This window comes from Lipotes vexillifer, unplaced genomic scaffold (assembly GCF_000442215.2).
Source record: "Lipotes vexillifer unplaced genomic scaffold, Lipotes_vexillifer_v1.1 scaffold63, whole genome shotgun sequence".
NCBI classification, from domain to species: domain Eukaryota; kingdom Metazoa; phylum Chordata; class Mammalia; order Artiodactyla; family Lipotidae; genus Lipotes; species Lipotes vexillifer.
In genome coordinates, this window is record NW_006784492.1 from 2,926,477 (window position 1) to 2,936,883 (window position 10,407).

Here is a 10,407-nt window from a genome sequence, read left to right on the forward strand (position 1 = left end):
TTTTAAATGAAGACAAATACAAACAACAAAAAGCACACTGGTAAGTGCTTAGGCCTGCGGCCGTGGCAACACTGAAGGATGACTTGTTGGTATTCCAGAAGCCCTTCTGCTCAGTGGCATTCCCACCCACCCCCAGTTCCACCCGCAAACCACAGCCTGTTAGCTTGTATACTGGTGGACAACATTTGAAATTCAAACACTCCTTTGGCTTTCATTCTCATCCAGATTCGCTTATGATATGGGTATGATCATTTCTCTTCAGGTTGGTATGTTTTGCGGTAGGTAAACAATATTCAATGTCTGCTGTACGGATCAGTCTTCTGCTTCTCAACAACATATGAATCAGTCATGCTAAGACCCGAACCAGCTGACAGTTGGTACAGATGTTCTTCCCAACTGCCATTCCTTCCAGGTAGCCCCAAGATTTCGTGTATACAATATACTGAAAACCTCATTTGTCTCCAAAGTGGTTCCAATGCAGAAATGTCTGGAGGAACTACTCTGGGGACTCCAACCCTGTCACCGAGAGATACCTCATAAGCATAGCACAGATGCCTTCAACGTGCAACTACAGATCCACCTTTGTCCAGTTTAAAAATGAAGGTGTGAGTGGAAAGGACGGTGTGGGCACCGCATTAAGAGGATTAAAAGATCCAGTCTATTCTCAGATTCTCTTTGCACTGAAAAGACAAGATATGAAAACACTAGCTTTAAAAGACCATTTATTTATTGATCTTAAATATTTACAACTCATGGGTTAAAGTATCTATCCATTTATTACCAGTGGGCTATTTTTGGGGGATTTTTGTTAGGAAGGGGTTTCACCTGTTATCTTTACCACTTTTATTTCTGAGGGAAGAGAATTCCAGGTTATCTTTCTAACTCTATATTCTGCCTTCTAGTTGTTTTAAACCAGTCACCTGGCTATCTTCGTAAATCTCAATGACAGCCTCATTACCAGGCTAGAAACAATTTCCCATCTCTGAAAAGAAGGTCCCACTGACTTAGCCACTGCCACATATCAGCTCCTAAACAACCTACTGTGCAAAGCATATTCAATACATATAATGACACTTCTGAGTGACCGCAAATGTACACCGATAGCATTCCGATGGAAAACCAGAAATGGAATTTCTTCAAGAAACATAACAATGCGGGACACGGAGTCACAGTAAGGATTTGTGAAGAATGTATCAAGGAGAACTGATATTTCCACTTAAATAGCAAACAAAAACCCCTCCAGCCTAAACGGTTCCTTTGTACACTACAATTTTATTAGACCCCAAGTAAGAACATCTTTAACGTTTTAAGAAGATTACTAAAAATTACTCTATAACTTATGTTTTGCATGGTTTTTAAATGTTCATAATGCTATAATTTATTTACTTAATTTTACACGAAGATATAAAAAAAATAAATATTGCCATGCATATAACTTGTTGATATTTAAAAAAAAACACAAATAAATAACTGGAAACGTTGTCTAGAGAAATTGTTCCTGCATACTTGTTAATTCCAGGGGACTCGAGCAAGTCTATTTCAATATAGGATCCTGAAACTGAAAGAGCTTCCAAACAAAGCCAAATATAATGCCCTTAAATGATCAAAATGTAATTAATGCTAAGGGAAAGAAAACAATACAAACCAAAACTGGAGTGCAAACACCTTTTTCGCTGTAGGTTTTAATGGAAAAGGTTTGTGAGCAAATGGGGTTCCTTCCCAAGGGCATGCTGGAAACACGGAAAGTGAAGTGAGAGGAACTGGGGAGCCTTCCTCAGTCAACCTCTCATCTTAGTTCAGCTTCCTGAAACGTCCCTGGTTAAGACTGGAGATTAAGGAGACACAGACAAGCATGTACAAATGTCCATCAACGTTCCTCGTTAAAGCTGAAGTCGCACACTAGGGATAGGTGGTCTGAAGGGTAATTGAAGGACGGTAGGCGGTTGGGTCCAATCTGCTCCTCGGTGAGCAGATCCAGGGCTGACCTCACGCTGAGCGCGTGCCTGGAATACCAGATATAATCCAGAGTGTGGCGGCACTCGCCCGAGGTCCGGATCTTCCAGGTCGTGTACGGAGGTTCCGACTGCCCGTCCGCGCTCAGCAACTTGTAGGCGCTGTTCAGGTTGAGGCTGGAGGAGGCAAAGTGTCTGTAGACCTCCTCTGTTGGCTCTGCGTTGAAGTCCCCACAAACGATAAGGGGAATCTTGGCTCCCTGGGTGATGCTCTGCAGGTTCTGGAGAAGGTCACAGCCTTGAGCCGATCGAAATCGCTCCCAGCCAGTACGAGCCTTCAGGTGGGTGACGGCGATGCAGAACTGTCGGCTGGACTCCTTGCACTCTAGGGTCTGGGCAATGGCCACCTGGTTGGTTTTCAACGTCATGGCCGTCAGCCTGATGTTGGCACTGCTGACTAGCTTGAATCGGTTCTGGAGGAAAAACAAGGCACAGCCATCTGGTCCGTTGTTGTGTTCCACATCCAGACAAGGTGACCAGGGCTTGGGGAAAAACGTGCCCTGATAGCCCAGTCTACTGAGGAGCGGGTGGAAGGTGTCAAAGTAGTGATCCACCTCTTGAAGGCACAGAATATCGGGCTGGTAGGCTAGGATTTCTTCCAGGATGAGACATTTCCTTTCTTCCCACTTGAGTGCTTCAAGAGGGCACTGTACAAAGTTGTCTTTGCCTTCTCCAAGAGCTGAAAGAAAAAAGCCGGTCAGTGCTCTGCGACTAAGAACCGCTACTAAGTACCTGCGAGTCTCCTTAGGCTTGACGCTACCCAAGACCTTCAGAGTGCTTCCCCTGCCTCAGATGCCCTGGGTGGTTCTTCTCTTACTGCACCGACCTCTTACCGTCTAGATGAAGCAAGCAACTAACTGATCCTTTCGTATTAAAACTATTTCTTGTCACTATATCCTAGGACATAAGATCTTCTTAAGTTTTAGCTTTTAGACAGTGTTCTCTGGCGTCTAAGAGATCTAAACGATGCCAGATGAAGTAAATACATTTAACTCTATAGAGTGCTTTCAACACTGACTTATAATAAGCCATACTAGGCCTTTATAGACACCACTTAGAATAAATGACACCCATTTAAAATGGGCAGCTTTTTCCTACACCTGGAAAAAACAAATGAATCAAAGATTGGAAAGTCAGGGAGTATGCCCTTCTTTCCCAGAAAAAATGGAGACCCTGGTTTCTTCTTAAAATTTCAACTGCGACATGATCGGCAATAAAGTTGACTGACACACCTGTTTTTTAACTGAGCAGACCCAGAAAGGAGTCCTTTCTACAGTACAAAGTAACACCTTAAAGCAGAGAGAACTGAAGCAACACCTCTGGCCTCAAATTATATGAAGAGGCGTCTGGATAAGAACCTGGCCTCAGGAGTACCCCGACTCAGCACCACCCCTACACAGCCCCCATTCCCTGCCGAAGGTTCAGGGTCACCCGTTCGGTAGACTCAGCTTCCCCCTTCCAGGTGCTATCTTAGTGCTGTAGACTCAAAGCAGGAGACAACTGATGAAAGCTTATGGGCTAACAGGAGACAGGAAACACGTGCCGGGAGGCAGACACTTTCCCCCAACAAGGAAAGTCTGCACACGTGGAGGGTAAGGAGTACGTCTTCAGCTGATGGATTGGGCAGTGAAAGCCAGACGACACCCCTTCCTAGCCTTCCCCTGTGGGAGCTCCCCAGGCCGCCCCAGCGCCCCGCCCCTCTCCCTGCGCACAGGGCGGGGGTGGGGGTGGGGGCAGGTGGGGCAGGAAGGCGGTCACAGCGCAGGCGTACCTTGGGCAAGGATGTTCCACTGCATGACCCGGATAGGTGCGTGGCTACTACTGGGGCCATCGGCCCTCAGATCCACGAAACCCCGCTGGAAGCGGGGAGGCCGAGTGTGCAGGACGGCTCTGCACTCCTCGAGGAGCTCTTTAGGATCAATGGGCTCCAGGTGTTCCCGGTCGGGTGCCACCAGATACTCTGGGTGCTGGGAGGCGGAGCTGCCGTCCAGGGTCTTGGTGAGAGCGCTGTAGAGCCGGCTCGTGCCGCTTCCCATGGGACACGCTGCGGGGAAGGAAAGCACAGTCACTCGCCCGGCTCCTCGCCGGAAGATAAGGCACTTACTGTCCACGGAAGCCGCAAGCTCGCTTTAGGGCGATGTTGCACTTACTGTCCACGGAAGCCGCAAGCTCGCTTTAGGGCGATGTTGCCACGTTCGCGTTCTACAGGGTGGATTCAAGTTGTCTCCGGGTTCTAGCTTTCTCTTAGGGAGGGTACTTGAAATACCACTGTTGAGATACCTCTATCTTTATGGCTTATTCTAACCTAGGATCTGTCTTTATAATTTACAGACACAGTCTTATGAAAGCATGGCTAAACAAAATCCATATTCCTTTTTCTGTGCATTTTAAGTGCGAACGTGAAGACCAGTGTGTACAGAGCCAGGTATCAGAAAGCCCAGTTAATCCTGGAGAACAGATTCGGTTAGAGCAGGCTGTTGCCCTAGCCATGTCGCCTATACAGATCCCTCTGCTATGGCGAGAAACGGCTGGATTAAATCCATATCCCACTTCTCGTACATGTTAACTGTACACCAGGGATCCGGCTTTCCGTGGGACTCTGAACATCACGGAGCAGTATGGTCTGTAATCTACTATCGATTGCCAGATTTTTAACAAATCAGAAACGGGGTTGGGAGCAGAGGCAGTTGCCCACATTTTCTGGGATCCTGGGAGGAGAAAGGGTGAGGAGAGGTGCAGGAGGCAGTCAGTGCACTTCCGAGGCTTCCTACTGTTATATAACTGGACATTAACTCACTAAGGAGACTAGAGCACAACCTTCAACAAGTCCGCCTGAGGCGAGCTGAGCCCGCACCTCACTTGTAATTAGCCGCCTGCTCCTTTAAAGGTCAGCCTTGTTTCCTCTTCATTATAGTGTGAATTAGGGGCACGTTCTACCTGGAACCACCTCCTCGCGCGCGTGGTTCCTGGTATGGAGGAACCTGGATTTCCCTACCCCGTCCAAGTCCTGGCCTCCTCTTGCAGGACACAAAGTTTCCTTCATAGAAGGTATTATTTGGCAAGCAGATTGCAGCTGAAACTAGCAGTTATTCGAGCTTGCTGTAGCAGGTCACAAAAGCAGACTCAAGTGTTCACCACCAAGGGTTAACAAGCGTGCAAGCATGCTTTCTATTGTTCCTTTTCATCAACTCAAAAGTAGTTCCCCAACAAGAAAGCTAGATGAAGGCAAGGAAACACACCAGTTTTCCCAACATACGTTTCTGTGCACGTGCAACTGCCAGCTAGCCCGTTCTTCTCACAAATGCACATTCATGAACACACGCACACACCTGTTCCGAAACTTTGATTTGAATATATTAAATTCCTTTTAATAAATTTGTTTGCCTGAGTACATGGGTCCAGAGGAATTTTCTTCTTGGCTGGCAGTACAACTCTGAAGCGCTCTCTTCTGTACTTCTAGTTTTTTGGGTTTTTTTTTTTTTTTTTTTTAAAGGCAGTGAAAATATTACTCAGCCATAAAAGGAAACGAAATTGAGTTATTTGTAGTGAGGTGGATGGACCTAGAGTCTGTCATAGAGTGAAGTAAGTCAGAAAGAGAAAAACAAATACCGTCTGCTAACACATATATATGGAATTAAAAAAAAAAACATTCTGATGAACCTAAGGGCAGGACAGGAATAAAGACGCAGATGTAGAGAATGGACTTGAGGACACGGGGAGGGGGAAGGGTAAGCTGGGACAAAGTGAGAGAGTGGCATGGACATATATACACCACCAAATGTAAAACAGATAGCTAGTGGGAAGCAGCCGCATAGCACACGAGCTTTGTGACCACCTAGAGGGGTGGGGTAGGGACGGTGGGAGGGAGATGCAAGAGAGAGGGGATATGGGGATATATGTATGTGTATAGCTGATCCACTTTGTTATAAAGCAGAAACTAACACACACACAAATAAAAAAAATTAAATAAATAAATAAAAGGCAGTAAAAAGTCCTACTGGGGGACTTCCCTGGTGGCACAGTGGTTAAGAATCCGCCTGCCAATGCAGGGGACATGGGTTCAAGCCCTGGTCTGGGAAGATCCCACATGCTGCGGAGCAACTAAGCCTGTGCACCCCAACTACTGAGCCTGTGCTCCAGAGGCCGTGCGCCACAACTGCTGAGCCTGTGAGCCACAACTACTGAGCCTACGTGCTGCAACTACTGAAGCCCGCACACCTACAGCCCGTGCTCTGCAGCAAGAGAAGCCACCGCAATGAGAAGCCCACGCACCGCGATGAAGAGTAGCCCCCGCTCGCCGCAACTAGAGAAAGCCCGCGCGCATCACGGAAGACCCAACACAGCCAAAAAATAAAATAAATTAAAAAAAAAAACAAAAAGTCCTACTGGTTTCTCAAGTGTGGTTTCCAGATCAGCAGCATCGGCACCACCCTAACTGTCGACCAAGCTGTCACAGGGCGTCACAGCAAATGCACAGGGGCTCCAGTATGTGACATCTGTCAGGCTCTAGGCAAAGGACCAGCTTGACGCAGCTCACTTTCAACAGGACTGCTCTACATCCTTTTAATGCCATCATATCCTTGCCAAGCTGAGTTCTGGGGCAGTTGCTGTGATAAAAAGCAAGTACCACGTGAAAAGGAATGTGAAAAAGAGGGTAGCAGTGCCCAACAGGAGTCGAAAGTTTGAGGAGTTACGTGAAGCCAGAAAGACCATCCGGAGCCACACTTCTTGCTAAAAACTCAGAAAAACCTCCACGTGAAGTGAACGAGGAACAGGCTGGCGTCTGTTCAGACAATAAACGTGTGCCGGAAACAGACAGTGAGGAAGCCAATCAGAATTATATCCTACTGCAAAATGAGCTAAAAGGTAAGACAAGGACAGAATAGCCTAAACTAGAAAACTCAGAAGTGGGGCAACACGAGGAATTAGTAACAAAAGACATAACAAAAAGAAAGGAGGCGATAAATCGTTTACGAGACAGTGGCAAACATTATGTGCTAATTTTAAGCGAAGATGGAACATATGGGTAAACGGGTTCTTGCAGCAGGAAAACCAATGCCAGGAAATCAAACAAATACTGAAAACCATAAATCGAGAGAACTTTTAGGAGTACAAAGTTTCAATCATGCAGGATGAATTAAGTTCTGGAGGTTTAACGTACAGCATGGTGACTGCAGTTAACAATAGTGTATTCCATACCTGAAATCCTCTGAGAGAGGATTTCACGTCCCCACTCCCTCACGTCCCCACTCCCTCAAACACACAGGGTAACTATGTGAGTGAGATATGTTAATTAGCTCGACTGAGGTAATTATTTCACAACGTTTACAAATATCAAAATATCGTGTGGTTTACCTTAAATACGTACATTTTTTATTTGTTAGTTATACCTCAATAAAACTGGAAAAAAATAAAGTGAATGGTTTAAAAGGAAAAAATTATGAGGTTAAAAAAACATGTATCATGGACACACATACCTGAGAATATCAACCCAGAATGACCAACACCAACTGGGCTGTAAAGAAAAAGAAAAAGAAAAAATCCCTTGGGCTCTAGGCAAAAGCAGCAAGTAACTTACAAGGACAATTAGAGTATCACCGGACTTCAGCTGCAATGTTTTATACCAGAAGAAAATGAAGTTACGTATTTCAAATATATGTCAAACTTTATATATATGGCTCATCAGTACACGAGCCAAGGATTTTATATCCAGCAAAACTGGAATACTGATGCCAGGAGCACTTCCTCCAGAAACCACTAGAGTAGGGGATGGCAAACTGCAGCCAGATGTATTTTAGTACAGTCCTCAAGCAAAGAATGGTTTTAAAGAGATGTTACACACACACACACACACACACACACACACACACACACACACATATGTGACAGGATTGTTTTTGGCCCTCAAAGCCTAAATGTTTACTATCCTGCCCTTTTCAGAAAGGTCTTTGCCACCCCTGGAACTAGAGAACAAGATTTAGACCAAAATGACCAGAGACACCGATTTAAGAACTGGTGGTACTATATTAAACATATAGCTACTTAGAAAATCAAGTCTAAATGAGGTTAAAAGACAGAGTACAATATACAATGGCTGTGTGATCTGATAATGAACCAATGGAAGATCTGATAATGAACTACACCCAAAAGAAGCATCGGGGTGGGGGGAAGCAGGGACCAGAAAGAAGCAAGCATATTCAATTAAAAATTGTTTTTAACTGTTTTTAGGGAATTCCCTGGCGGTCCAGTCGTTAGGACTCTGCTCTTCCACTGCAGGGAGCATGGGTTCGATCCCTGGTCGGGGAACTAAAGATTCCCGTAAGCCGTGCATGGTGCTGCAAAACAAAACAAAACAAAACAAAACAACTCAAAAAAACACTACCCACAACACAAAACACTGATAATTTTGACTTTATCAAAATAAAAAACTTAAAAAAAATTGTCTCCAGTGATCATAATTAGTAATGGTAGTATTAGAATTCTTATTCTGAGACTGTTGTGTAGATGTGAGATGAAGCAAATTGGATATTCTAATTTCATCATTCCCTGTTGTCCTTTTTTGGTTTGGTCTTAGAAATGTATTTATAGGCTATTAGCTACAACATTCAAGGAAAACATTCTTGTTAAAGCTGGCTCATTTTGGACCAACAGTGGATTATTAAATCTTGTCATTCACCTTATTTGTGACTTTTGGTGGTTTTCAAAAATTAAATTGGCCATCAAAGGACAAAGCTTTGCAGCAAAAAAGAGGAAGGAGGTACTGCATCGTGGGTATCAAAGGATCAGTTCCAGTCCCAGCTCTACCACCATTCAGCTGTGCCACTCTCCAGAGCTGCTGACAAGGCTTGTTAAGTGACCATAATTTCTTTAAGATTGTTTGGAAAATGCATCTAGGTTAGAACAGGCAGCAATTTCAAAATAGTATTTCTACTAGAGGGCACACACATCTCTATTAAGAAAACGTGTGTATGTTATTCAAAATGACTTTTATTCCCCTCAAATTCGAGTCCCCAAATGGACAATTTCTGTTGGGTGTAATAAAAGTACTCTGGAATGCACTAAAGGTTGTCTTTTCAAAAATTTTACTGACATAGACCTTTTGCTCTTGTTTCACTAGATTCATTTACCCAAGAAAGAGAATCGGGCAAAATTTCAACTAAGAGACTGGGCAGAGGGGAATTTCAGGGCATATTTACTATAGTCCTGTCTCTCCTCCTTAGATCTTACAGGAAACCCTAAGACGGTCCCCTTGATGGACAGATGCAAGGCTGAATACCCTGTTTAATAACAAAGCCAGCCTAGGACATGCCTTCTGATACCAAAGTACCTGGGAAGCTGATCAACCAATCAGCTTCTCGCATAGAGAGCAAGGCATCAGGACAGAGACACAGGGTCCTGGAAGATGGCTCCACCCTCCTCCTAGACAGCAAGGCTCTGCTCCCGCTGGGCACTCTGCATTCTGTCCACCCCTGCAGGTCACTTTCTCGGCCAGTGGGCACTGGCAAAACTAATCTCCACAATCTAATCTAACCCTGCAGTCCTGAGGAACCATCTGTCTGCAGTATGCTGATTTTACATTCTTATTTCTCTGTTCTCTGAACTTTGGGAAGAACACTCCATACCTATAAAATATGAGCTGATCTTTTCTCTCAAGAAGTGTCTGGTTAAAGATTAATATATACATAAATTAACAAGAGAAAAAGTGAATGCACACTATGCGGAATGGGCTAGGGTATAGTAAGGGCTAAAACAATCAGGATGGATAAGAGTAATCAGAAAAAGACTTCAAAAAAGGACTCAAGATATTCAGCTCTCACTCCTGACTACACCTCTTCCTTGGTAGGTGGCCACCATAAGCCCCTGCTTCGCTCTCTCAGACACCACTCTGGTCCACAGGAGATACATCACTGAACAGACTAAAATCTCTCTCCTTATTGGCTATGGGGCTTATTTTGTATGGGGGCGAGACAAACAAGGCGATAGACATTTTGTCATATGCTGAAAAGTACTTTGGAGCAAAATAAAAAGGTGAAAGGGGAGACAGGGAATGCTAGGGACGGGAAGTTGCTAATTTATACAGGATGCTCAAGGAAGTCTCACTAAAGGTTACAGAGATCTGTCATAAGGAAACCAGTCTTAGAGAAATCCAAGAACATTCTGGGCAGAGGGAATGGTGAATGCAAAACCCCCGAGGAAGGGGGCTTCTCTGGTGGCGCAGTGGTTGAGAGTCCGCCTGCTGATGCAGGGGACGCGGGTTCGTGCCCCGGTCCGGGAAGATCCCACGTGCCGCGGAGCGGCTGGGCCCGTGAGCCGTGGCCGCTGAGCCTGCGCGTCCGGAGCCTGTGCTCCGCAACGGGAGAGGCCACAGCAGTGAGAGGCCCGCGTACCGCCAAAA

At 45.2% G+C, this 10,407-nt stretch overlaps 1 protein-coding gene across 2 annotated transcripts in view; it reads right to left on the bottom strand.

Moving 5' to 3' along the window:
- Positions 1 to 1,252: 1,252 nt before the first annotated feature.
- Positions 1,253 to 10,407, bottom strand: part of NOCT (nocturnin) — a 23,173-nt gene continuing 14,018 nt past the window's right edge. Inside the window, exons 2-5 of one of the 2 annotated variants that reach the window (XM_007456889.1) lie at positions 7,490 to 7,527; positions 6,488 to 6,619; positions 3,784 to 4,056; positions 1,253 to 2,691 (exon numbers count right to left, since the gene is read on the bottom strand). In XM_007456889.1, the coding sequence (XP_007456951.1) occupies positions 1,868 to 2,691; positions 3,784 to 4,048 (1,089 nt within the window). In that variant the 5' untranslated portion in view covers positions 4,049 to 4,056; positions 6,488 to 6,619; positions 7,490 to 7,527 and the 3' untranslated portion in view covers positions 1,253 to 1,867. The remainder of the gene's footprint in view (positions 2,692 to 3,783; positions 4,057 to 6,487; positions 6,620 to 7,489; positions 7,528 to 10,407) is intronic. The other variant, XM_007456888.1, reaches the window with a different exon arrangement.